This window comes from Melospiza georgiana, chromosome Z, assembly GCF_028018845.1.
Source record: "Melospiza georgiana isolate bMelGeo1 chromosome Z, bMelGeo1.pri, whole genome shotgun sequence".
Taxonomy (NCBI): Eukaryota; Metazoa; Chordata; class Aves; order Passeriformes; family Passerellidae; genus Melospiza; species Melospiza georgiana.
The window spans coordinates 15415833-15442732 of NC_080465.1; the positions used below are offsets into that span (position 1 = coordinate 15415833).

The following is a 26900-nucleotide window of genomic DNA, read 5'->3' on the forward strand; positions in this document are numbered from 1 at the left end:
CAATACACCGAACCTGGTAATGCTCCGTGCAAAAGCAGAGATGACGGGTTGGCGGCCTCACCAAGCTCGGACGCGCCGCGCCGGTGCGACCCTTGACTCCTCAGCGCGACGTGACCCCCAAAATAAAACAGAGCACCCTCACCCCATCCCCAGGGCCGGCCTCCCCTCTGCAGCGCGGGAACTCCGCAGCCCAGCAGGGCCCGCTCCGCTAGGGCGGGGCCCTCCGCACCGCCGAGCCCGGGGCGCGGAAGGCCGGCACAGGCAGCACCGGCTGCTCCGCCGCGCCTTTTCCATCGCAGGGATTGCTGCCGCCGGCCACAGAGCCCCCACCGGCCCCGCCCGCGGGCGCGGCTCGGTTCCCCACGCCCCGCAGGTGCGGCGGGCAGCCCCGCGGCCCCTCCGCGGCCAGGCACAGCCCCGCGGCCCCTCCGCGGCCAGGCACAGCCCCGCGCCCTCCACCCGCGGCCCTCTGCCGCCCCACGGCTCCGCCGCGCCGCGGGGCGCGCTCAGGAGGCGGCAGATGCACTACGGTGAACATAATGGACATAAGCGCTCCGGTTAGAGCAAAGTCAGACGCGAACAAGGCGGAAAGGAGGGTGCAGCTTGCGGGGAGAATGAGAGCGACGCTCGAGTGGTAGGGCCACGCTAGAGAAAGGTGGGATGAAAGTCATTCAGGGATACTGCTGATTAAACAAAAGGGGTTTACTGAACAATGTTATGTCCGGGGGACAAGTGTTTAAGCACCTAATTATAACTACACTAAAAAAAAAAAAAAAACAAAAAAAAAAAACAAAAAAAAAAAAAAAAAAAAAAAACAAAAAAAAAGGAGGGAGCGGAAAGAAAGAAAATAGTCAGAAAAGTCCGAAGGTTAAAGCAAAAAGCGTATAAACTCATCTAGTACGGGACAGGGGAAAGGAGATGAAGTAACCGTTCGCAGGAAAAAAAAAAAAAAAAACCTGCTGTCCACAACTGCCAAGAAGCCCCTCTTAACCTAACGCCACCAGTAATCCCAGGCCGCCCCGCCTTCCCGCCGTGCTCCCCGCGCAGGCTACAGCCCCGCTCCGGCTCCAGCTCTCCTCCACTCCTCCTGCGGGGCCAACCCAACGTCCCGGCGCGCCTCTGCCAAGACCGCATGGTTCCCCGTAAGCCCCGTCTCCGTTCCCAGCCCCTCGACCCGCCCCTCATTTCAGCAGCCCGGGACCGGCAGTCCGTCTGCTCGCTGTCCTGCAGGAGCGGCGAGTTTCGAGGAGCCTGGTTACCGCTGCTGCGGTACCAGGCTGGAAGCAGAGTGGGGAAAAGGTATCTGCTAACCGAGGGAGCGGCGCAGCGCCCCGCCTCACCTGATGGCTCTGGCACTCCCGCCACACCACCGTCCCGCACTCGCCCGGCCGCCAACAGAGAATCCCCGCTCGCTGACGGGCAGATAAAGGCCCCCACAGCCCGCCCCCGCGGCCGCCGCCTGAGTGACGCTGCCGGCGGCCACTCAAGAAGCCCGGCGCCCCACGGGGCCGCGCCCCCGGGCAATGCGGGTACTTGGCGGAGCCAAGGCCGGGCGGGCCCTACTCCGCTAGCGCTGCCGGGCGCCTTGGGGCGGCCGGGAGAGCAGCGGAGTCTGCTGATCAGGATGGGGGCGGGAGCTTGCCTTCCCCCGTCCCCAGCAGGGTCAGAGGCAAGATTACCCACAGTTCTTGCCCATCTCTCTAAGGTTCCCCGTCTTTCCCTAAAAAGTGTCGAGTCCGGAGGCTCCACGCTGCCTCCCTCTCTGGAAAACGGCTCGGTGGGGCGAACGAGCCCCCAAGCCGCCCGGCCGAAGGGGCGCAGCGGCAGCGAGCGCTCCGTGACCTGCGACGGGCATTAGCCTCTCTGACAGCGCCGTCCCGTTTCGTGCATCGCCCCGGCTGCGAGGGGGACCCCTCCTCGCCCCCGCAAGGTTCGGCTGCCGAGCACCGCGGCTGCGCTCCTGCGGGCGGCTCGTTCCGCGCGGGTAGCGCTCCAGCGTCAGTGCTGGCGAGGGGAGGTCCCGTCCCCGCGGGAGCGCATGTCCCCCGCCCCCTCCCAGCGCTCCAAAGAGTAGTCAAAATACACCGCCTCACCGCCGGTTCTTGAAAACGACTAGAGGGGTAACTATCCATTTGTCTCGCTCATATAGACATCACATTAGTTATTTTCATAGGTGAAATAGATGGGTACGGTGTAGCGTGCTGGCAAGCAGCATAAATTAAACAATGGCAGTGCTCCCCGGCCGGTCTTTGCCGGTAGCACAAGCTGCAGCGCCAGCGTTTACCATCGCCGCCTTCTCCTCCTTCCCAGACCCTCCCCACCGCCGCAGGGACGAAGGGCGAGAGGACGGGAGACGCGCCTTGATGACGGGACGCCCCGTCCGTCCCCTTTGCCCGGAGCCTCGCTGGGATCCCTGCCGCGGCTGCCGGACGCAAACTTTCCTCGCGCACACCGGCGGACCGCTGTCAGCGCCGCCGCCGCCCCGCTAGGACCCACGGACAGAGATCGGGGCCGCCCACGCCCACGCTGCCCATGCACCGCCGCGCAGAGCCCCGACGCCCGGAACAAAGGGACGCGTCCCCTCCCGCGGCGCGTTATTCATTCCCACGAACAGACACGGGCCCGGCCCACCCGACAGCAATAGACTTCTCTCCGGAAGCCCCAGCGGCTCCCCTCAGCCCGCCGCCCGCCCCTCCGCTCCCGCTGACAATGCTGCCGACCGCGTCTTTGTGCGCCGTGGCACGCAGTCGCCTCCCAGCCCCGCAGGAAGCAAAAAAAAAACCGTCGTGCGGCTAATGCAGTTAGGCGCGGAGAGCCTTATCCCGGCTAATCTGAAAATGCGAGTTTATCTCCTCAAAGTGATACCGTCTCCCTCGACCAGCGCGGTGCGGGTCCGTCCCCTCGGATACTCCCCGCAAGGAGACGTATCCGGAGCTGGACGGGCGCGGTCACGCCGGGAACTTTGCGGCTGGGCCAGCCCAGGTAGTGATGCGCATTGCCATCCTGCGTGGGCGCGGTGCGGTCCCCCAGTTTTCAGCGGCTGCCCTCCCACGCTGAAACACTTTCAGCAACTCAGCTCCGCGGGCATGCTGCCATAGCCACGAACAGCCTCACTCAGCGCCGTCGGCACGAACCGTGTCAATACGGAGCAAACACAGCAGGTGATCAGCATAATTCTACAAGGCATGCACCTCTGGAGTGGGTCGCGTGGACGCTATCGGACACGTACAATAACAGAAAGAATCAAGCCATAACTTACCTTCCAGTCCTCGGATTAAAAAAAAAAAAAAAAAAAAAAAAAAGTAACGGTGCAGTTCTGCCGATCAGGAGTAAGAGGCAGATGGATAGTTCTCTCAAGTCAACAGACAAGAGCTAAATTGCTGACAGTTATAAAAGGAAGCAAATAAAAACCAAAAACAAGACCAAAATTACCTTTCCCTCCCCACCCCCAACACTCCAACACTAAGGGGGAAAAATCAAAAATTAAAAAATTAGAAATTAAAAAATGAAAATGGGAGAACTCAAAAGTGGGAGAGTGACAGGACGACCCTCCTTTCGCGACCCAATGGAACAAAACGAGGGGATAGAGAAATGAAGGAACAAAGAAAAGAAGGATGGAAGGGCGATTTTAAAGACGCTCTCTCTCTCTCTCTCTCTCTCTCCCCTCCCTCCCTTCCCTGCTGGTCACTTCCTAGCGGCTCGCCACCCGAGCACAACTGCAAGCATCGCTGAGTGCGCGGGGGGTGGGGGGAGGGGGGGGAACGACGCCGTGCGGTGCCGCGCCGTGCCTCGCAGGGAGGCGGACCGCTCCGCAGATTTACAGCAGCCCCGCCGCCCCGGCTCCTGCCGCCGCCGCGCCGGGCTGCGTGCGTTCCTGCGCGCCGCGCCCGGCAGCGCGGGCCGCGGGGGACGCGGCGGGGGGGCGTGTGTCCGTCCAGAGGCGGGCCGCGTCCCGTCCCGCGTCCGTCCGTCCGCGCCCGCCCCCCCGCCAGGCAGCCGCCCCACGCCTACCCCGGCGCCACGCGCGGCAGCGTCCCCGCACCCCGGCGCAACGCAGGCTGCTGGCGGCGCCGCGCGCCCACATTGGCCCGGCCGCCGCTCACTCGCCCCGCCCCCGGCGAGGCGGCGGCCGCCCATTGGCCGCGCGGGCCGCCACTCCGGCAGGGCGCATGGCGCCGCGCTTCAGCGTGAGCTGCGCCGCGCGGGGCCGCCTCCGCGCGCGCGGGCGGGCCCGGGGCCGGGGCGGCCCGACACGGCCCCGGCGCGGCCCCGCGAGGCGCTGCGACCGCCCCGCGCCCGCTCCCAGCGCGGCCCGCGAGGCGCCGGGCCGCTGCTCCGGTGGCGCGGCCGTTGCTGCTGCTCCGTCAGCCACGTGGGTGCGGGGCGGTGCATCACGGCACGCCCGGGGGCGGCCGGCGCGCAGTGCCACCATTCCTCAGCAAGAGGTGCCGCCGAGAAGGCGGTGTCTTTTCTCTTGTTGTTGGTTGGTTTTGTGTTACTTGTCCGCTTGTTTTTGTTTGGCTTTTTTGGTTTTGTTAGTTTGGGTTTTTTTCCTTACGCCCCCACTCCACCCAGTTTCTGGCTGTATGTGTGCCAAGTTTGTTATTACCGGCAGGGACTGCTCTAGTCTTTCTGGAGTGGATACATTAATGGGTGTTAAGTAATAATAGATTAATATACTTTCTAACAAACATTCAGGAAGGAAGGAAGGAAGGAAGGAAGGAAGGAAGGAAGGAAGGAAGGAAGGAAGGAAGGAAGGAAGGAAGGAGGAAGGAAGGAAGGAAGGAAGGAAGGAAGGAAGGAAGGAAGGAAGGAAGGAAGGAAGGAAGAAGGAAGGAAGGAAGGAAGGAAGGAAGGAAGGAAGGAAGGAAGGAAGGAAGGGAAGGAAGGAAGGAAGGAAGGAAGGAAGGAAGGAAGGAAGGAAGGAAGGAAGGAAGGAAGGAAGGAAGGAAGGAAGGAAGGAAGGAAGGAAGGAAAGGAAGGAAGGAAGGAAGGAAGGAAGGAAGGAAGGAAGGAAGGGAAGGAAGGAAGGAAGGAAGGAAGGAAGGAAGGAAGGAAGGAAGAAGGAAGGAAGGAAGGAAGGAAGGAAGAAGGAAGGAAGGAAGGAAGGAAGGAAGGAAGGAAGGAAGGAAGGAAGGAAGGAAGGAAGGAAGGAAGGAAGGAAGGAAGGAAGGAAGGAAGGAAGGAAGGAAGGAAGGAAGGAAGGAAGGAAGGAAGGAAGAAGGAAGGAAGGAAGGAAGGAAGGAAGGAAGGAAGGAAGGAAGGAAGGAAGGAAGGAAGGAAGGAAGGAAGAAGGAAGGAAGGAAAGGAAGGAAGGAAGGAAGGAAGGAAGGAAGGAAGGAAGGAAGGAAGGAAGGAAGGGAAGGAAGGAAGGAAGGAAGGAAGGAAGGAAGGAAGGAAGAGGAAGGAAGGAAGGAAGGAAGGAAGGAAGGAAGGAAGGAAGGAAGGAAGGAAGGAAGGAAGGAAGGAAGGAAGGAAGGAAGGAAGGAAGGAAGGAAGGAAGGAAGGAAGGAAGGAAGAAGGAAGGAAGGATAGGAAGGAAGGAAGGAAGGAAGGAAGGAAGGAGCTTTTATTCATGATGTAGTCAATTCTGTCTTGCAGCGCAAACATGTTTGTGAAGAAAAGAGGTGGTGTACAGAAGAAACAATCCTGCATGGTATTCTGAAGGGTGCCTTTTACTCTCCATACTGTTTGACCTTCACTGCACTTGATCGTCTTTTCAGAATCAGAAGTGCTTTCTAAACATGGCTTTTCTACTGTAACACAAGTGTGTGTCATGTATTTTCAATAGCAAAGCACTTACACCCTTCAGAAAGTAAATGCTTATTTAGACTATTCTGGCATTTGCGTGTAGCAAGGCACAAAAATAGAGGCATGTGATTTCAAATAGAGATTTCAAATAGAGCATTTCAATGAGAGTGTCCCTGTGTGTTTATAAATGATATACAATGAATTGTGTATTCTCTGTTTCTTATGATCTCCCTATCCTACTACTATTGCAACAACTGAGAGTTATACAAGGACTGATTTTACATTTTACATTATTGGTTCTATGCTTAATGCTGCCAGTGTTTTTCTAGAACACACAATCTAATAATAAACAATGTATCACCAACTTTTTAAATCAGCAGCATTCCAAAAAGGTGAATAACTTCCTGGCGGAACAAGTAGCAAACTACTCACTCTGAGAACTGAATAAGGAGTGGGGTGGGGGCACCTGCTTTCTCAAAGCTGTTTATACAAAGGTCCTACATGAAGTGATGCCTACTCACATACAGTTTGTGGATGTATATATAAATTATGCCCTTGCAGTGTAAGAAAAGTTCAGAAAAGTCTGCACTTTCTCAGCTTATGTCTGAGGCTCAGACTTGTCTAATTATGGCAAATTTTACCCTTTGAAACAGCCAAACTGCTTCTGAAAGTCTCCTAATGATGTCAAAATTAAGCTGCTCAGGTTCTTTAGTCTATAGAATCATTTATCAGCAAGTCTTACATATATTTATATATATATATATTTCTAAAATAAAGTGCTGTAAGTACTGTTTGTTCTATCAAGTAGAAAACATCTATAAATACTGTGCACAATGTTTCTGTCTTCAGAATTACTAGATTTAGTTATTTATTACTTTTTTGCTTTATGTGTTTAAGCAAAAAAAGTATTCCTTAGGAGAACATAGTTAATGTATAAAAAGAGAGGAAGGGAGAAAATTTTAAAAATTTATTTAGATGATTTCTTAAGCAGTCTGATGCATTCACTCAATACCCCCAAACATGTCAGGCCCTTCCCTCCCCCGCCCCCCCCCCCCGCCACCAATTTTAGAACAGTATAATACATATCTGGTTTTAGAACTAAAGAAACTCTGTTTAAAGTGGATGACAAAATGCAAAATGTATGCTGTTAGAAACCAGAAGAGTGTCTTCCTGAACTTTTAGGAAATTAAAGGACTCCGCTCTCAGCAGCTTCCCTGTCAGGTCTGATATTCAGAACTCCTGATTTCATCTTCCCCCCAACACTCCCCACCCAAAAGGAACAACCTTCCACCTACAATTAGTGGCCGGCTTTTCGAGACAAAACCCAAACTTTATACATTTTGTTTGAGGCTTAGTATCTCTACCAGTAGTGTACTCACATCTGTCACGTTTGTCAATACACAGTGCTAAAGTGAAATTAGGCAGAAAATAGCTGTTTTAGCAAATTGCCTTGTCATCGGCCTTTCTCATCTCTGATGTGTATTCAGAGGGCCTTGGTTCCAGCAATGTCAGAAGGAAAGCTAAATTTTCCATTCTCCCTGAAAAAACACTTTCCTGTGAAGTTACCCTTTGCTTAAGTAATATGTCTGAAAAAAAAGTCTCTATGATTAGCAGGAGCTGGCTGTCTGGACATAGCCTTTAGCTAAAACGTGTATGGGTTACTAAATAGGCGTTGGACATGGAAGGAGAGAAGTAGGAGGAGAGAAGGGCTGGTTGTTCAGGCGTGCTGAACCCTGTTGAATCCTCTGGCTGGAAATAAGTGGTCAGGGAATGGCAGTAAAAGCAGCAAAATTGCGCTGGAAGAAAAATGTTTACCGGCTAGCACAGAGGGGGATTTTTTAAATTTTTTTTTTTTTTTTTTTTTTTTTTTTTTAATGAAAGTGAAAAAATCAGAAATAAAGCAAGCGAAGCAGCAGCTGCTGCGCACGGGGCGGCTGGCAGGGCAGCGAACGGCGCGGCCCCGCCTCAGCACCACGGACAGCGGCGGCCGCCCCGGGAAGGGGAGCGGGCCCTCCCTGTCCTGGGGAAGCACCTCGATCCGTACGGGATATCAGTGCGTGCGCGCTTGGCACTCCCTCGCCAGCACTTCGGGCAAATGGCTCTTGACTCGTGGTGTTCGGCTGCCGTCGTGTGAATGGGTGGGTGTGCTGTGCCTGTGTGTTACTGAACGCCTGGGACTCTGCGGGCTCTTTTCCTAGGGCTAACCTGTGTTTGTTCCCATTCCTTTCACAAACAAACGGTGACATGCATGAGGGTCTCAGAGCAAGTCTTGACACACACACTTACCGGGACAAAACATACCCGCATGGCCTTCAGTATGGGTGTGCGATTGTTCTACCTGCTCCTTCTCTGAGCCTCTCTTCGGTCATCAGATACAGGCATTGTGCTAAACTACAGCAGTATGAACACTGCAACTGAGGCTACTATATAATTTTCTATTCTATTACACAGCAATGTCTGAATTGTAATAAAAACTATTGTGAAAAAGCGGTTAGCATTTAGGAGGGGAAAACAAAGGGGGATGTTTCGCTTTTTTTTTTTTTTCAATTGAGACTAAAAAGGTATCTCTACAAAAGGTAACCACAACTCCTCAGATTTTCTACAGACAACTGTGTAACCTTTGTCTGGAAAAAAAAGTAATACCTGAAAGAAGTTGTCTGTTTATCTAAACTATTATATATTTACTTGTTTCCTACTGCGACCAGGAAAAGGCAGATTGCTGCGGCACCACAGCTGAGATAGTTTCTTTTATTGAGGATTTGTATTTCCAGCAGTGTGAAATGCACATCTAATTGTAAAATAAGACTGTGTCACCTGCCAGTCAGTTGCTGCCATCAACCTCTTTTGTGCTTGGATCAAATTACTGCACAACAGAGAAAGTGACAGCATCAGGGCACAGTGACAAAGCTGTAGTTTGCACGGAAAGAAGACCGAAGCCCAGAGAGACACTGCAGCTACAGAAACAGCTGTCTTATCAGCACAGTGCAGAGATAGAGATGGCTCAAGAGGTCCTCAACAGATAATGACTTGAATAGCTTTGCAATGCGCCAAACTTCATGCTTGATAAGACAAGCCCAGTGTAAAGAGCAGCAGAGATCGAGCTCTATTCTATTTTATCTGTGCTGTAAATTAAGAAATTGAAATTCAGGTGGCACAGCCGCCAGCATGTTGCTGATAATCCAGTGAAGTAAACTGTCATTAGGATCTATTCAGCAAAGAGAAATAGGTTTCTCTTACTTGATGCTGCTTTAATAAAAACACCCTAAAAAATCCCCATCCCAAATTGCTGTCCCAGCAGTACCTGAACTGGGGTGGGGGCTCCTTGTCTGTTCCACTGTTGTGACATATCTTTGAGTCCCAGAACAAACCATCCATTTGGCTGTCAAGTTCTTTACAAAGGACAAAACACTTTCACTTTGAAACTGCAGCAGCTTATTTTCAATTCCCCATTTCCTCTGCGGGAGAAGGAACTGCACTGTGATTTTTAATACACAACAGTCAAGCTCACATGAAAGCACACAAGCTCAATTCTCTAGCAGACAATACAAACATGTGTTTGTGAGCACAGCTAAAAAAAAATTAATTGCTGCTGTGAAAAGAATCTGTAATGACCTTTGGAACTACTCACTTGAAAAACTATGAGCCATAGTACACAAACTAATATATTCTATAGGAGAAAAAAAAAATCTTGTTTCAAACTGTGTTTTTAGCTTCATTAAAATATTATCAAATTAAAATATTATAGCTCCACCTTTTTCCAACAGAAATACTTAACTTTAGGCTGAGTTCAGTTTACCTTTGATCTGTGTTTTTTTGAAAAAAACTTCGTAGAAAATGCAATTAAAAGGCATGTAACTGGAACATAAGGTCACAGAGCATTATTTTCCAAAGAAGGGTTTGCTACATGCACCTAATTCCTTGTGATTGTTTCTTGAAGAGCCAGAGTAACTGTATAGGCTTGTAAACCATTAAGTTACCTAATTTTAGCCACTAAGGCCACCTTTCCATCTTCTTCAAATAAAAAATTAAGACAAGATTAACTAGTCCTTAATGAAACACAAGGTACTTAAGCCAAGAGAAACCCAAACCTGAACAGAAACCTAAAGATTTACCACTCAGACTTGTTAAATGGAGGGCACAGTGGCGAGACTACTTCTGTCCTCTGATAATCTAACCGCATGTATTTGGCCTTAGCCTGTCACTTAAACATATCTGATAGCATGAGCTATCAGTTACAAGGACCCAGAAGATGAGTAATTTATTTCATATATTAAAACAGTAAGCTTTCTCAGAGCCAAGAGGAAAGGCAGAATCAGGGGAGAAGAGACCCATCTTTGGCACATGCACTTTGTTAGATACAGCTTTTTGCTGGTCCCTGAGATCTGGTGGCTTTACTAATGATGTGAGTAATGAGATGTGAGAAAGTGTTTGATGTGACAAAGCATAAGGCACATGTGGATAAGGTCAAACCTGTTCAGCAACTTAGGTCCACTGTGCAGTTTCAGCACATGCAAATTACTGCCAAGTGGCTGTCCCTGAATCAAAAACACACTTAGTTTTTGAGATGCACTTTAGAGTTCACAAGAAGGCAGGTTGGTTTGATAAAATTCACCAGCCAGAGAACTCAACTATAACAATTTGCCCTTGTGCCTTCTAATTTGTGGGGAATACATAAACAGAGCCTGAAGTGATTGATACCCTTGCCAGCAAAACACTGTGTAAATGTGAGGAGAAATAACCTTGTGTCAAAGAGACAATGAAAAGCAAGAATACAATCAATATTTTTAATGCTGCATTTTATCCCAAAATAACAAGTTCTTTTTAAGTTGTCCAGTGAATCATCCCAAATACTGTCAATTCAGTTAGATTAGACTTCCACCATAACAATAAGTTTCTCCAAGAAAAAGATATATGTTTATAAAGCAATTGTAATGAGCATATCCTCTCATGGTATTAAAGCTACAGGAATATTGACTTAAAAGATGGATTTTACTTTTTTTCAAGAGCCTGTGTCTGTTTTCATTTGTTGAGGTGGAAAGCACGTATTACTCAAAGATAGCTTTTTTAGTATGCCAACGTATTTCCTGCTGACACCACAGTGAAGCAATATAGTGGAAGTTTCTTCCATTATTATACTGAAAAAGTCCTTGTAAATTCCATGGTGTTTGTATAATATGTGATTAGATCATTTTCAAATAATCAGATCACAGAGGTAATAGATGGAATTTTTTTGACCTTGTAAGGCAAGTACTTAATATATTCCACGTAATTTTAAGTATCAACTTCAATTTTTTGTTTTATTCAATTAAATGAATGTGACCCCAGCTAGCAATAATGATTCAGTAAAGGTACACATTGTGTTCTGTGCTAACATATAAGGGCAGGATTTGAGAAAGTGTGTGAAACTAGCTTATCTCCCTCCTTCTCCAAATAAAGTTAATCTTTTTATAACACACACCTGCTATGATTGCTCAAATGTGGGGAGTGAACAACTGTGAGCACGCTCTTGAGAAGGGAATATTAAAAATACTTTTTTCATAGCAATATTTTAAAGGCAGTTATCTCTTTTTTATGTGTCCTCCATGCTTGCCTCGTAACTTTACATAGTTTTTCATACTTTCCTTTATATTTATATGTTACATGTTACAATTTTTTAATAAAGAAGTGGCTTAATATTCAAAAGATGTGGAATTTGCCAATTATTTCTTGCAATTACTTGATACAAAAACCAAATCACACTTTCAAAAAGGACTTCCCTTATGTTACTTATATCATCAATATCTTCCTTTGAACTATCAAGCTTATAAATATCTAAATAACTACTTTTTTTCTTTTTTATATCTGAACTATTAAACTGTGGATGACACAATGGTCTTTCACTGGTGCTGGCCTAGTTTTCTTCTCTTTAAGTGCTGGAGGTTTTGTTTCTTCTGTTATACAACTCAGTTTTTCCATCAGAAGTACTATGCATAGCTCTGTACTACTTTGATTCTGCTGGAGGTGAGTCATCAGCAAATCCAAATCATAAATGATTGTGTAGCTTTAAATATCTAAAAGGTTATTCAAACTAATAGTAGCATACTGCACTGTGTCATATGACTTAGTGGAACAAAATATGTCACAAAACTACAGCAAATTATTCTGATGTTGTCATGGACATACATCTCTCCTGAAAGTTCTTCTCTGTGTTTGGTCATTAGATAATAGATATATGCCCTGCAGAACAGACATGAAGGTGCTATATTTCTTTTTGTTATTATTTTGGCAGAGATTTGGGAAAAAGAGAGACCAATGAGTCTTATTTCTGCTTCTTAGATAAAAAGAATCCTCCCAAATCAAGGCAATTTTTAACTGTAGTAGTAATGAGTACTACTTTTAAGTAGTATTTTAAGAATAGTAAAGTACTCAGTCACATTACTTAGGCAAGTTACTGAGGTTCAAAGTCAGATATAAAGTTTATTTTCCCTCAGAGAATAAGATTTTTGTATCATTTCCCACCACCAAAATGACGACAGTTCTAAATCATGTTTTTCCCCTTTTGTCATTTAAAATCAGTTGAATGTTTGAGAAAAAAAAAAAAAAAAAAAACAAACCCAAAATCACATAAAACACCCAAAACATTAAAACCACAGAAAAAAACACCCCAAAAAACACCACCAAAAAACCACATCAAGACAGAAATGGATCCCATGAGCTAAAAAAACCTGTGAAGTACTAGAAAAGTTCTCTACACATTTTTCTCCGGCTGTCAGTGAGCACTGAAACCAAGCAAATACAAGTCTGATGAGCAAAGCTATTTGCATTCTAGCATTTTTTCAGACAAATTCAAGGACTCATTGTTGAATTCAAGAATTCATTCTGATTTTGATCTTCCAGACCTCTAACTTCTAACCTCTAAAGTGCCTTTCAGTATTTGGCTATTGATTTTCAATTTGCTTTTATTTGGTCCACATGAGACATGGTAATCCAGAATTAAGCTAGATACAATCTGCATTCTTTCATGCATCCTTTCATAATTCCGATTTGGCCACTTAAAATGGTGAAATAGTAACTTATTGATAACTTTGGGCAACAAAAATCCTGCATCAGGCACATAAATACACACCCACCAAATTCATCCTGGACAAGAAGGAAAAAAATTCTACACTTAAGGCACCATTACCAGACATAAGCAATGATACTAAAGATTCACCTTTAAACTGCAGAATGCGAAACCACAATGAAGAATCTGTTTTTTATGTTCAAATAGCAAAATACTGAAGGTGATTAAGGACCAGGATTAAATTTTCATGGTCTAGTAATGGCTCCTAATAATGGGAACTGGTTTGAAACAGTATTTTCATGATAGTATGATTTTTGTAATCTTTCCCCTATCATGTCTATGTTATTTTCTTCATCCCTTATAGAAAATGGAAGATACATTGTGAGACTAAAAGCTGATGTAAATCATGTGATATTTATCACAAAACTGATAATAGTCATGTTATGGGTCAAGAAGCTGTGAAGTATCTTTTTGCTACTCAAATTTGCTTTGCAAAAATTAAGTGTTAAATCAGCACAGTCTGCCTCCTTCAACTCACCTTTAACCACTTTTAAGTGGAACTTAACTTTTTTGTTTGGTTGGTTTTGGGTTTTTTGGGGTTTTGTTTGTGGTTTTTGTTGTTGTTGGTTTTGTTTTTGTTTGGTCGGTTTTTTTTACTTTTGGGACAGAAAAAAGGAAATTAGTATTACAGATTGAGTGGATATTGCTTTTTGATTATGGAAACCTACAGCTCTTCCCAAAGATATGAGATTAACATTTCCAATCTGCATGAAAGAGGATGTAAGCAACAAATGCAATTAAGCCACAATTATTAAAAACACTGTAAAAAGGCTTACTTAGCCTTTCCATCCTCCTCCTTTTTAATCTTTTCTCCTGCATGGAAAAAGCTTGAAATGGACAGGATTTATACCGGATGTATTCTACCTACGTAGAATCAGTGCTCCTAGCTGCTACACTAAGACAAAAGGAAAATATCAAGTTGCACTCCAATTATTTTAATTTTTTTGCTATAGTTCCTCCTTAATCCTTTTAAAGCATCCCTGCAATTGTCAATGAGCATATTCAGAGCCAGAATAAAATAACCGAATTGTGAAACTTACATCCATCTTCTCACTTTCTAACAGTCAGATATGTGGCATTTATTTGCCTTCAAACAGGATCTTATTTGTTCTCCCAGTCTTTGTTTTATGTATTCAGATCCCCATGTTTCTTTAGCATGCTCAAACAGGCTAATATATTTTTGGTTTTTTTTCTATTTTAACTGGGTGTTAGAGTTCCTTACAGCCTACTATGCAAATGAGCATCATGGGCCATGCAGATAGACTGTGTAATATGATGTTCAGACAGTCACTTATTCTGCAGTCTTTTCTGCTTGGAATAACTGCATTTTCCATGAAAGACTGAGACAGCTGAGACAGAGGGATCAACTATTTATTGCTTGTACCTGCATAGAATCACCGTAGTTTCTATAGAGTATATGTTAAGATATGTAGTGCATGCATATCTTAAGAAAATCAATATTTAATTGCATGCTTTGATGAAGATGGTTTGCTGAAGAACTGTAAATGAAGCCCATTTCCACAACATGGGATAAAAAGGCTAGTAAAGTCATAAGCATTAAAAAGTTTCTCATTAGAGCCTGTTCTACAGCACCACCACCTAGTTTGCCATAAACTGGTGTTAAATTGTGGCAATGCTGTACCACCCAGTGCCTGGTAGGTGTGGGCAGAAAACAAGAAACAGTAAGTGAGAGAAAACAGAGGTATTAAAAGTAAGAAAAGGAGTCAAGAAAGTATTTTAGGCTGTAGTTATTCAAATTGGGAAAGACTGCCTTTTTAATACACAAGAAAGAAAGAAACAGAGACTCTGGACATATAAGGAGACATATGGCAAATTAAAAATAAAGAATCATTACCCCATTATCCGATTTAAGCTTGGGAGAGAAGGTGGGGATACAACAAATGAATTCAGAACATATCCTTTTCACTCTCCAAAACCAGCATTTTCTCCTAGAACTTAATGCTTCCACAGGGATGCTCTTCTTGCATCTCCACAGCACATTAAGAATAATTGAACAGCTGCTGTTTGGAGACATCACCTCTAACATCTCTTTTCAGTCCACAAGGCTATGTCTTTCCTCATTCTTGATAAGATTGACACAAGGAGAAACAAGGTTATTAAAAACTACAGAGCTGGATTTAGTCTTTATGTAATTGTTGCTTCTCCCAGCTCTGATTGTAAAGTGCTGATTCAGCCATAGCCCAGTACTGTCTTAATTAGTCAAATGCTTTTGGACAGAAAGAAAAGTTAACTACAGAATTTTTACGTTTTTTATTTTTCTTTAAAAACCAAGTTACAGCTCCAGAAGATGCTTGTATAGACTAAATGAGTGGACAGAATGTGTTCATCTTTGCCTTTAGTTTTGTTGCTATTATGGAAAACGACTTTCTAAATTTCCATTCGGATAAGATGTAGAGGTAGTGATGTAGAGCTGTAACACTGTGGAAACTTCAACATATAGTTTGCTCTCCTTGGTATGGTAATCTTACTGAAATAAATGGAAATTTTTATAGCAGATGGAGTCAAACATGTAGAACAATTCTCATCCATTTAACTGCAAAGAATTTCTATTGCTTAACACATGTATCTTATGCATGTATCATTTTGCCTGAGTTAATTTTTGTACTGTATGTAAGAACTGTTCTCAAATGGACTGGCCATGAACATCAAATGTACCACCTTCTTAATGCTGCAGTTTCATAGGAGAAATAAATATTATTGTTGCTTTAGGAAGTGCTTTAGTAATCATAAGAAAATTGCTCTAATGTAAAATGTAAAAAAGCTGGTTTTAAATTGTTAGAGTAGCAACAGTTATTTCCATTAATTATTCTGAGATTATATACCATAGAATATCTCTTTTATTCTTACTATGCTGCCTTTAGGTTACAGAGGAAAGAAGAATTCCTTCTAGTCTTACATTGTTTAACTCCTATTATGCCAAGAACTTTCTGTTAAGCTTTTTCATCTTTCCTTCTTTGGTTTCAATATTACTATTTAGAGTAGACTTTCATTTCCTCTGTTTTGTTTTTTCTTTTTTTTTCAATTCACAGAACTCTGCAAAAAATACCTGAGAATAAAGATACCATATTTTATAATAAACCTTCCTTCTTAACATACCCAGTCAATTTATATTCCTAGCCTTTAAGTACTGAGGCACTATCTTCACAATTTCTTACAACACCACAGATAATTTATTAGTGTTTACTGCTTCTGTAAGAATGTTTTGTAGTTTTGCAAATTTTACAAGGAAATCACACCAGAAGCAGACAATGCGGGGATAAGATCAAATATCCACCATTGAGAAAACAAAAACCTGAAAAACAATTTTTAAAACAGACAAATAAAAATGATGGTTGTTTTCCATCCTATTGAGGTAATCCTAACATGCAAAATTGTAGTTTTCAATTAATCATGAAATATTCTGCTTTTGAACAGTTTTCTTTCATGCTTAATGTTTGCATAAGTTTTCAATACCTTCCACATTAATTTGGCTAAAAATGTTTACTCTGAATGGTAACATAACAAGAAGGAAACATAAGCAAGTATTAAAAGAAGATGCCTAAATACTTCTTCAGCTGCAAAGTATAAGAGCACTTTGCAGCTAGAAGTAGGCAGTGTGGCCAGCTTGCAAAGAGGACTCTGAAGTATCATTTTCCATTGTGAAAATGCACTGTCTGCAAAGAGTTTGGTGTTTGATCAGAGTGATATGGCAGAATGCACATTGTTACACTGCAAAACTGCTACTGCAGAAATGCATCTTGAACAGTTTAGCAATTAAGCTACCTCAGGAAAGGTAATAAATTTAGAATCTAGATGTAGTGCTTTGTTTAATAAACCATTTATAAAAAGAATTAATACAATATTCTCTACAATCTACAACCTGCAACCTCCTGCTCCTTTCCTCATTAAGTGCAGGACATTTTGCAAATACTAATTTGAATTACAAGCAATTAGAAAACTAAGTCCTAAATACACTTTTAGTTTTATTTAATATAAATGCAAATTAAGCAAGAGAGGATAAAGACCAAAGCAAAGCAGTCAAAACATGAAGACAGGATTCACAGATCAGGATTTCCTGAACTGTGTTATTCTGCACTGAGCTCTGATTTTTAGGCAGTGGTGACATGATGAAACATTTCTTGATAACAAATGAGAGGTAGGTGTCAGCTCTTATAAACTCCTACATTAGCTGCCTTTAGGATCAGTCACCTATTCTTTATTTGCCTTATGGATAGGACTGATCTCAGTGTCACTGTTTCTCTTCTTCCCATTTCCTTTTCCTGCACAAAGAAATACACTGCAGCGTCTGGAATCCTCCTGTCAGAGCGTGAGGAAGGGAGGAAAACGGCTCAGGTCGTACAAAACTTGTCCTTAAACAACAGAAATGCAGACAAATGGTGATGCAGTATCAAACCTTTGGGGGAAGTAAATAATGTTTTCATTTGAAAGCAGTTTTCAAAAGGAAATGCGCCTCTGTTATCAGTCAGTCAGTGTTTGAATTTGTAGGTTTATAAAACCCATTCCGGGTCTGCATGTGACAGGGGCACAATGATCCTTCCAGAGAAGACCTCACTGTTGTGGCTCCTGGATTAGATGGGAAGCTTGATCTGGTTCTACGACACTCTAGTTGGAGATGAAAATGCCCCAGAACTGCTGGCCAGACTGAACACAGCTGCTTGGGATTGAAAGGGAAAGCTCTGTTCCCGGCAGTCTGCTGCCTGGGCTCTGGGATTGCACCTTCTGCCTTTTGGTCTCAAGGAGGTGAGGATTACACTGCTGATGCTAACGAGGCATTGTGAGTTTAGAAAACTTTATGAGTTTAGAAGATTCCCCATGCTGTACCAACAAAACTGCAATCAGTGGATGGTACACCTCTCTTCTATCTGAAAGGGCTTTTTTTTTCCCCTCCAGTCTCTAGGCCATGCAATTTTTCTCTCAGATTATGCTACTATAGCCAAAACTCTGTAACGTTCTGGATAAGGTAGAAAGGCATGGGTTGACAGAAGTTTTGCCTCCATAATTGATAAAAAGGACTTTCTGACAATTGGCTTAGTTTAACCTCTGCTCTCATATAGGTTTTTAAACTTAAGAAATAAAAACCTAAATTAATCCCCTTTTGAATTCATACTTTTTTTCCTGGTCATCTCCTCTGCATAAATGTGACCTGTGGGAGATCAGAATTGTGAAAGATTCTTGCTTTCTTTGATCAAAGATCCATGTTTTAAGACAGCTGCTGCAGTCTGTCTCTAAAGAAGAAACTGATGATGGAACTGTTTTTGTATCAGCCCCTTTGAGTGGTGAACTGTGATTTATACAGAGACACTGTCACTGACTGCCTGCATAAACAAAGCAGCAGAGGACAAATGGCAACACATATGGTCAGACTTCCTCCTGTAAACTGCAGGAATCAAACTTCAGAGAGCAGGTAGGAAAAAACCCAGCAACACTACTTACATTTGTAAGATAAGGAAAACACCAGAAGATACCTGCAAAAATATAAACATTGGGGTTTTCAACCAATTGTGTGAACTAAAGAACTGTCTACATATTTCTAGATCTTGAGAAGCTTCTGAATCTTTTCATCCCTCTTTATGCCAGTGCTCATGAAATGACACATATCAGAGCATCTTGTTGCAATTCCCAGGGATTCATTTCCCTCCAGCACTGATCTTCACTGCAAAACCTCTCTATGAATGTTTTTAAACTGGAATTAAACTAAAATTTACTGCTGATACAAACTCTAGAGAAACCTTCTGGTTTAGCCCAGGTCATTCCAAACGTCACTAGGGCTGACAGATACAAAGAGTGAACCTATGATCAAAGCTTGTTTCGTTTGCCTATTTAACTTCATTACTGTCTGTGTCAGTGCCTGTTCCAACCTCCTTTCTTCCTCTCTCATGTTCCTGCTTACTCTTAGTCCTCACTTCTTGCAGAGCTGACAGACAAGAAAATACCTTGCAAAATCAATCTATGTTTTGTCCTCCAGAAATTGTCCCAGGCAGAGCAGAACTCACAGCAACTTCTCTGGCCTCTAGCATCGTATTCCAAGCTAACATGAAGGGTCTGGTCTTCCAGTTGGCACCCCTATTACAGGACTGGCTACATCTTAGTGTTTGAAAAGCCTTCTGCTTTAACACCTCCTGTCATCTCAGTAAAGTGATGTTTAAATAACTGAACTGGCTTCAACGAACTGCAGTTGCCATTTTTCTGCTTCTTAGTGAGAAAAAATGGAGATAATTATGAAGTGGATGAGCAGGTTTAATGAAAGCTGGTTTCTTTTGGTATATTCCTGAAGCGGCAATCATCATCTGTTTGGCTTTTGAAGAGCAACAATTATAATCACTCAAAATCCCAAGGGGAACAAAAATAGAACTTAAATTAGCATATAAAATATACAGCTGGATTGGGCAAGCCTATAAAAATCTGGAAAAATCATTCTAATTTGAAAGCTATTCAAAATTACAAACAAAATGAGTACAAGAGTATTTCACATGTTTCTTCCTTTCTTTCCCATTTTGAAGTACTAACATAACAACATTTATAGGATTTTCCTAAAACATGAAATGAAAACCCATGGCCAAGAAAGTAAAAATAGGCTAAAGGTGCATTTTAAAAATAATAGATAAACTTAAGCATTATAACTTAATTTTAGCGGTATTCATCTCCCAAAGTTCTAATATAACTGTATTGCAAAGTCATGTGCAATGACTTTCCAGACGTGAAAAATAAAAATATAGCTGAGATAGCCAGTTAAACACCTCAGCTTTATCAGACAACGGAACAATGATAATACTTAAAAGAAACTAACAACAAATGAGAAAAAGAAGTAGCAAAAATTTACACTATCCATGAAACTTTCAGTGATCATTTTGTATGGTCATTTTTATAGTTAACAAAAATTCAGCAATGAGTAAGAAAATTATTTTCCTAATGCTGCAATGTCTTCATTTTGAACAGTTACATAGTAATATTACCTTCTGGAAATAAATCTTCATTTCAGTAAACTGTGAACCCAAATATGGATTTGCTTTTTTAATACTACTGAATATTTATTAGTTTTAGTAATTTTGACTTGAAATACCTGGTCTAGTAATTCTCGGTCAAGGCTGAATAAAAGCATGCAGCTGACAAATTGGGATTTAAAAAAAAAAGAAACAAAACTAAAGAGCTACTTCTAAAAATTTATTGTGGACATGAATATGAGGAATTTGGATGTCTTACTACTTATAATACTACCAGTACATGAAATGTCTCCTGAAAAGACACTGTCTTGCAGACTTATATTCATACAGTAGTCTCTGATTTTCATGCCTCTAGTACAAAATACATTGCTTGCCCTTGGCTAGAAGATTCTACATGCTTAGAAATTTTGAAACCATAACCAAGCAGGTCTTGGAGGCTCAACTGCTAATTTCACAAGGAGATCTCTGAAATCATAATTTAAAACAATTAAATTAGAGGTTGCAAGACTTATCTTCTACTATATTGTACACAAGAATATTTAAAGATGTCATGAGAAAGTCCTGGTTAAATTTATTTTCCTGCATTGCTCAGTCCTGTGATAAGCATCTTGCCCCCTTTCCCACTGCAATTTTCAATTCTTCCTTTTATCCCCACAATTTCCAATAATTTTATTGTTCTATTACCCTCAAATAGGTATCTGTTTTTATACGTGTTACTGTGATTGAGTAAGCTTGCCTTCAGACACTGAGCTTCCTGAACACTGTGTTAAAGCCAAAAATTACAGCACACTTACTCATCTTCTCTTTTGCTTTAAGGTAATACCAGAGAAGGCCCAGCAGGTTTTTTTGACAGTCTTCCCAAGCCATCTGTTTCATATGCTGCATGTTTTGAACAACATAGTGTGCAATGGAATGTAAAAACTCATCACAGCAGACTCAGTTTAATGCGAAATCCAGTGGTCATTCACTTTTAAAGAAATTATAACTGACAGTGGGACACTAGTCAGGGAGCTTATTTTGTTTCTGTCTCCCCCTCTCCCCTCCCAAACTGGCCTTCTAATTTTTTTTAATTTAAATTTTTAATATATTTATTAATATGTTAAGATATTTTAATGCTATATTTCAACACTTATATTAAAACAATTTACATAATCTGGATTAAATATCCAAACCTGATTTAATGAACACTTCATAACTAGCAAGAAAAAGTGAACTTAACAAACATAAAAATCTTATAGCTCAGAATCAAAACCTTGATTCACTGATATAAAAATAACAGCCTGTACTCCCCATGTCTCAATGCCCACTCCTGCCACTTTGTTTATAAATTATCACTTCTGCAGATTGTCTGACTGGTCAGTAGGGCTACAGGAACAAGAAAGTGTAAAGTCACGCCTAGAGGGAATAACCAGCTTTCCTTTAGACCATGTTGACCCCAGCAGCCATGACACATTGTAGAAAAAGCAGCCACTGAAGCAGCAAACACTTTATACACATTAAATTGTACTCTTGGGGGAAAATAAAAGTTCTTCAAATGGTAATATTTGTAAATTTGTTCTTATGCTGAGGCCATATGTGGTTGTTATCTCTTGGTACTGATAATGACATCTAGTATTTAGATCTCGTACTTTAAAAAAAAAGCAGTTCTCAGAAATGTGCCAATTTTGCACTTCTGTGGCCACAGATACAGCTGAGCGTGAGGATTTAATTTCTAGAAGAGAAGTCAGTCTTAACTCTTTGACTGAACATAAGCATCAGGTGAACAGGGAAGGGATTCCAGGACAAGCACAGCACCACAACACTCCCAGCACACTGGTCAATACCTTCTGCAATTCACAGAAACAACTTGTCTAGCCACAATAACTACTTGCTGACTACTCACTAGAGTACCACCCTTGTGATGTTAACCTTGATTTTTACAGCTACAATTACTAATCCATACAGATCAATTTATGCTGAGCTAGACTAGGCTGACATTTTTGTCATCGTGGCACCAAAACAACACCCAGAGCCAGTAACAAAAATTGTGAAGCGAACTTCCAAGAAAAACATAGCTCTCATGAATCCCACTCCACCACCTAAATGGTTTCATTTCAATACAGATTCTCCTTCACAGACACTTGAGTACATTTTCTTCTATTGCCAGAGGTTTCTGAATGCCTGACATTTGAAGTACTGATCATAATGTCACAAAAACACGAAAAACCAAAAGTTTCAAGCATTGAAGTTTCAAAAGGCTTGATGGCTTAAAGCCCTTAAGTATATATTATAATGTGTTTTGCACTCCCATGGTGCTTGAAGGTTTTAATTTCAAGGACTAGGAAAAATTAAAAATGTTTAGTTCTCTGTAGTAAATATGAGGCATGTATCCTCGCAAGTGCATCCACCAATAAATACCCTGTTATAAATAGAGAATGGAAGCACACTCATGATGTACCTCCAGTACTTTTAAAGAGAATCAGATATATGCATTTCTCTATGACCATGTCTAAAGCTGGGTGGGTCTTTCTTGGTTTTGGTTGTTCTTTTTTTTATTTTTCAGGCATGCAGAACTATTTTCAGGATTTGGGTCAACAGCTTTCCTTATATGAATCACCAAACATTTAGGTTAGGAAAATTAGGCTCTAATAATATTTGTCTGAAAAGACCCAGATACCGCCTAAACAAAGCAATGTGATTTCTTTTAAAAATATTTTTATTTTCCTGCATGTGAAATCTTAGAATGTGGTAGACTTAAGCATGCAGTTAATTAAGCTTAGAATATGTAAGGTGCTGCAGTGACTTCATCACTGAAGCTGATATAAATTTTAAATGATTCTCACATCTCTAACTAATAGACATCTACACTATTTGAAGATGGAAACCCCCCAAACAACTGCAGTCTTATTTTTCCACTACTTTCAATCTCTTCTGTAAAAATAGACAAAGCAATGCCATTCAGAACTTTGACTCCCAAAATTTCAAACTCTTTTCTGAGAAGAATCATTACTAAGAAAATTAGTTCTTGAACTGGCAAATAGTTCAACATGAACTCATGCTTTGATTATATATAATATGCAAAACAGAAACTGTCAAAGTAATACAGATCAAGACTTCATGAAGTTATACAAATACTTTGGCAGAAAGGAAAGAATTTAAACTGATCTTGGTTTTATTTTTAATTATACTACGGTACTAAAACAAGAGGTTCTTGCTACCTTGTTTTGTTAAGTTTCAAAGATGAAACTATTGCTATAATCAATTATTCTAACAGAACAAATATCAATGTCTTCTGTACCAAGTTTTTGGTACTTGGCATCTAGCAACTGACAGGGGCTTTCAGAATTATAGGTGGTTTGGGAAGGAAATAATCCCAAAGAATTATTTAGAAAGTCCTGAGGAAGCAGAAGAGGATGACCAGGAAGCTCCAGAAAATCACCTTTACCATAAATTTTCAAGAAATTCTTTCCTATTTGATGTAGTTCTGGTACTTTTACTGATGCCCCTCAATTTTAGCCCTAATTTTTCACTCTAAGGCTGGATTTTGAAGTTAGGAAGTGTGATATCAGAAGAATTTAAACTCATTTCCTACTTGTCTGCTCTAAGGTGTGTACATGGTCTTCCCGCTCCACCCTTAGTAATTTCATACAGGAAGTATCTGTCTACATTTTCCTCACAGTCACTGCTCTGATTTTCAGTTCCACTTTCATCAGAACATCCCTCCACGTATTCTTCAGGAAGGTAGCATACACTATGTGTTTGCACAAGCAGGCAGACTTTTTTCCCTAGGTATTTATCAAGGAAAATAAAGCCTTTCCTCTACAATCATCTACTCAGACAAACACACTCTTAGCCACTGCCAAGCAAGGTAAATCTATCAAATATTGCATCCACGAGTCCTCTAGTTTTCTTGATTGCCAATCTTTTTCAACAGCTTTCATTAAATTCGACCTACAGCATTCTTAGATTCCTTGGACGATTTTTTTGTTTTGCTTGTCTGTTTGGTGGTGGTTTGGAGATTATTTTTTTTTTTTTACATCAAGGGTCACTAATGCGTAACCTGTGATATCTCCATAAAGAGATGGAGGTGAGGGTAAATGAGGGCGCTGCTCGTGCCTTTGCACTGTGAGCGAGTGGGTGAGAGAGCACCAAAGAGCGGCTGCTGCTGTGCCTGAGAGCATCTGCGAGACAGGCCATGTGAAATCAGACTAACCACGGGCACAGGCAAACCCATCTTGATGACATTTGCGGAGAATATATGCCAGAAAAGTGAGTCCCCTTCTAGTTATTTGAGTTTTCCGACAAATTCAGCATCCTCTCCTGCCAATGCTCACCACTTTTCTCCTACTTAGTGCTTAAAATAACAATAATAAAAGGTGAGCCATTAGTGGAGGCATAAAAGGTATAAATATTTACAGCACTTAAATTATGTGTCATCACTATAAAAGGAGAATATTACTGAATGTAATATTAGAAGGGGGGAGAAACAGCCTTTATGATAGGAAGAAAAGAAATACAACTTTCTGGCTACAGAGATACATGTATGGTTTACCACCTGTGGTTTCTTAGAAGGTTTCAGCTACCTGCAGCTAGTTCAAGATAAACTGTGCAGAAGTTACTAATCCTAACGAATATTAAACTGAATATACTCATATATTTTATGGATTATTGACTTTTCAGCAGAAGAAAAGTATTTTTGAACAGAAGACACTGCAAAATAATTCTGCAATACATTAAGGTTTTTTGTGGAAAATATCCATCTGAACATTACTGCCTTTGGATAGAAAACATTACAATATAAAATAAACCAAAACCTTGTTTAATAAGTATTAATGATTGTAGGAAAAAATCAACCCTGACCATATCTACAGTTATGAAGTTTGCAGTTTGAACTCTTCTCAGCGAGGGCAGACTTCATTTTTTCTCACTTTCTTTTACTCTGTTAGACTCACTTTAGAGTGCATCACTTCAGGCTACAGGTAAATTCTGGTCCTTTCAACAACAGTCAATAGCCTAAAAGTGTCATCAGAATAGTGACTAGATTTAAATTGATGAAAATTATCTGTATTGCTTTAAGTAATGCTGAAGTCAAGTAATACTTACTGCTACTTCCCATATTCTATTATTCTGATATCCACAGAATGAGGTCGGTGCAAGGTAACTATTACTGTCTACCAGGTGACATAAATTCTCCCCTACTGCTAAATGTCGCAATGAGCATGATTACCCACGGAAATGGTGAAGTGAGGGAACTTGCTATTTCTCTAGATGGCTCGAGCAGCTCTAAGCAACCACCCCTTAAGAAAATTAGATCGATTTGACAGATTAAATAAATAAATAATTACAAAATAAGCCCTCCCAGTGCAATGCCCGGCTTCTTTCCTGAGTGCCCCTCAGGAGGGAGGCGGGGTTCTCTGCCGCGCTCCTCCCGGGCGCAGCGCGCATCCCGCCACAGCGCGCATCCCGCCACAGCGCGCATCCCGCCACAGCGCGCATCCCGCCTCAGCGCGCATCCCGCCTCAGGGCGCATCCCGCCTCAGCGCGCATCCCGCCTCAACGCGCATCCCGCTACAGCGCGCATCCCGCCTCAACGCGCATCCCGCCACAGCGCGCATCCCGCCTCAGGGCGCATCCCGCTACAGCGCGCATCCCGCCTCAGGGCGCATCCCGCCACAGCGCGCATCCCGCTACAGCGCGCATCCCGCCTCAGGGCGCATCCCGCTACAGCGCGCATCCCGCTACAGCGCGCATCCCGCCTCAGCGCGCATCCCGCCTCAGCGCGCATCCCGCTACAGCGCGCATCCCGCCTCAGGGCGCATCCCGCCACAGCGCGCATCCCGCCACAGCGCGCATCCCGCCTCAGGGCGCATCCCGCTACAGCGCGCATCCCGCTACAGCGCGCATCCCGCCTCAGCGCGCATCCCGCCTCAGCGCGCATCCCGCTACAGCGCGCATCCCGCCTCAGGGCGCATCCCGCTACAGCGCGCATCCCGCCTCAGGGCGCATCCCGCCACAGCGCGCATCCCGCCACAGCGCGCATCCCGCCACAGGGCGCATCCTGCCTCAGCGCGCATCCCGCCTCAGGGCGCATCCCGCTACAGCGCGCATCCCGCTACAGCGCGCATCCCGCCTCAGCGCGCATCCCGCCTCAGCGCGCATCCCGCCACAGCGCGCATCCCGCCTCAGCGCGCATCCCGCCTCAGGGCGCATCCCGCCACAGGGCGCATCCCGCCTCAGGGCGCATCCCGCTACAGCGCGCGTCCCGCCACAGCGCGCATCCCGCCACAGCGCGCATCCCGGGCGCAGGGCGCATCCCGCCACAGCGCGCATCCCGCCACAGGGCGCATCCCGCTACAGCGCGCATCCTGCCACAGGGCGCATCCCGCCACAGCGCGCATCCCGGGCGCAGCGCGCGTCCCGCTACAGCGCGCATCCCGCCACAGCGCGCATCCCGCTACAGGGCGCATCCCGCCTCAGGGCACATCCCGCCGCAGCGCGCATCCGGGGCGCAGCCCTCGGGCGCCCGTCCCGCAGCAGCTCTGCCGCCAAGGGCAGCGGCCGGAGACAAGGGCGCCTGCAGGCGGCTCCTGCCCCGCCCGTCCTCCTCTGCCCCGCCCTGCCCCGCCCTGCCCCGCCCCGCCCCGCCCTGCCCCGCCCCGCCCTGCCCGCTGCGGCAGGACCGCGCCCGCCGCACGCCCGCGCCTGCACCTCCGCTAGACACGAGGTTTGTGTTACGTGCGAGAATTTTCTCCTCCTCCCGCCCCCACCGATAGTGCCTGCTGCCTTCTTTTTTTTTTTTTTTTTTTTTTTAAACCCCGATTCCAGAAGAAATTGCAATAATTAAAAAAAAAAAAAGCAAAACAAAAAAACCAAACCAAAACAAACAAACAAAAAAATAACACAAAAGCAAAACCCAAAAACTTACCATTCAGACCTCATAGTGCTTTGTCGTGGGCTTAAGAAAAACCCCACAGACACACACAGACTCAAAAACACACGTGCGTATTAATGCGTTTTCTAAACATTTGTGCCAGCGTCACACAGGGGATGGGGGGAACTGCCTGGGCTGCGGAGTGCACCTAGAAATCAGCGCACAAAAGGCGGGC

General features: G+C 43.8%; 2 protein-coding genes across 7 annotated transcripts in view; one reads left to right on the forward strand and one right to left on the reverse strand.

Annotated features, from left to right (window-relative positions):
- The window catches only part of ELAVL2 (ELAV like RNA binding protein 2), an 89573-nt gene extending 85509 nt beyond the window's left edge, over positions 1-4064 (reverse strand). For 2 of the 6 annotated variants that reach the window (XM_058043165.1, XM_058043154.1), the window contains exon 1: positions 4012-4052. The gene's annotated coding sequence lies outside the window, so the exon portion shown is untranslated. Of the gene's footprint in view, positions 1-1340; positions 1381-3259; positions 3278-4011 lie in introns of those variants that run through there. The other 4 variants (XM_058043160.1, XM_058043164.1, XM_058043155.1 and 1 more) reach the window with 4 other exon arrangements.
- A 105-nt stretch (positions 4065-4169) lies between these two features.
- LOC131096211 (basic proline-rich protein-like) lies at positions 4170-26511 on the forward strand. Its single transcript, XM_058044526.1, has 3 exons — positions 4170-4445; positions 7653-7889; positions 25192-26511. Exons 1-3 carry the CDS (start codon positions 4170-4172, stop codon positions 26509-26511), a joined length of 1833 nt encoding a protein of 610 aa, XP_057900509.1.
- Positions 26512-26900: the final 389 nt, after the last annotated feature.

Bases quoted from the DNA above. Each gene is read 5' to 3' on its own strand.
- LOC131096211 (XM_058044526.1), top strand. From the start codon at position 4,170: ATGGCGCCGCGCTTCAGCGTGAGCTGCGCCGCGCGGGGCCGCCTCCGC. The intron at 4,446-7,652 runs GTGCCGCCGAGA...TCAGAAATAAAG, and splicing joins CCACCATTCCTCAGCAAGAG to CAAGCGAAGCAGCAGCTGCT. The intron at 7,890-25,191 runs GTGGGTGTGCTG...AGTGCCCCTCAG, and splicing joins GGCTGCCGTCGTGTGAATGG to GAGGGAGGCGGGGTTCTCTG.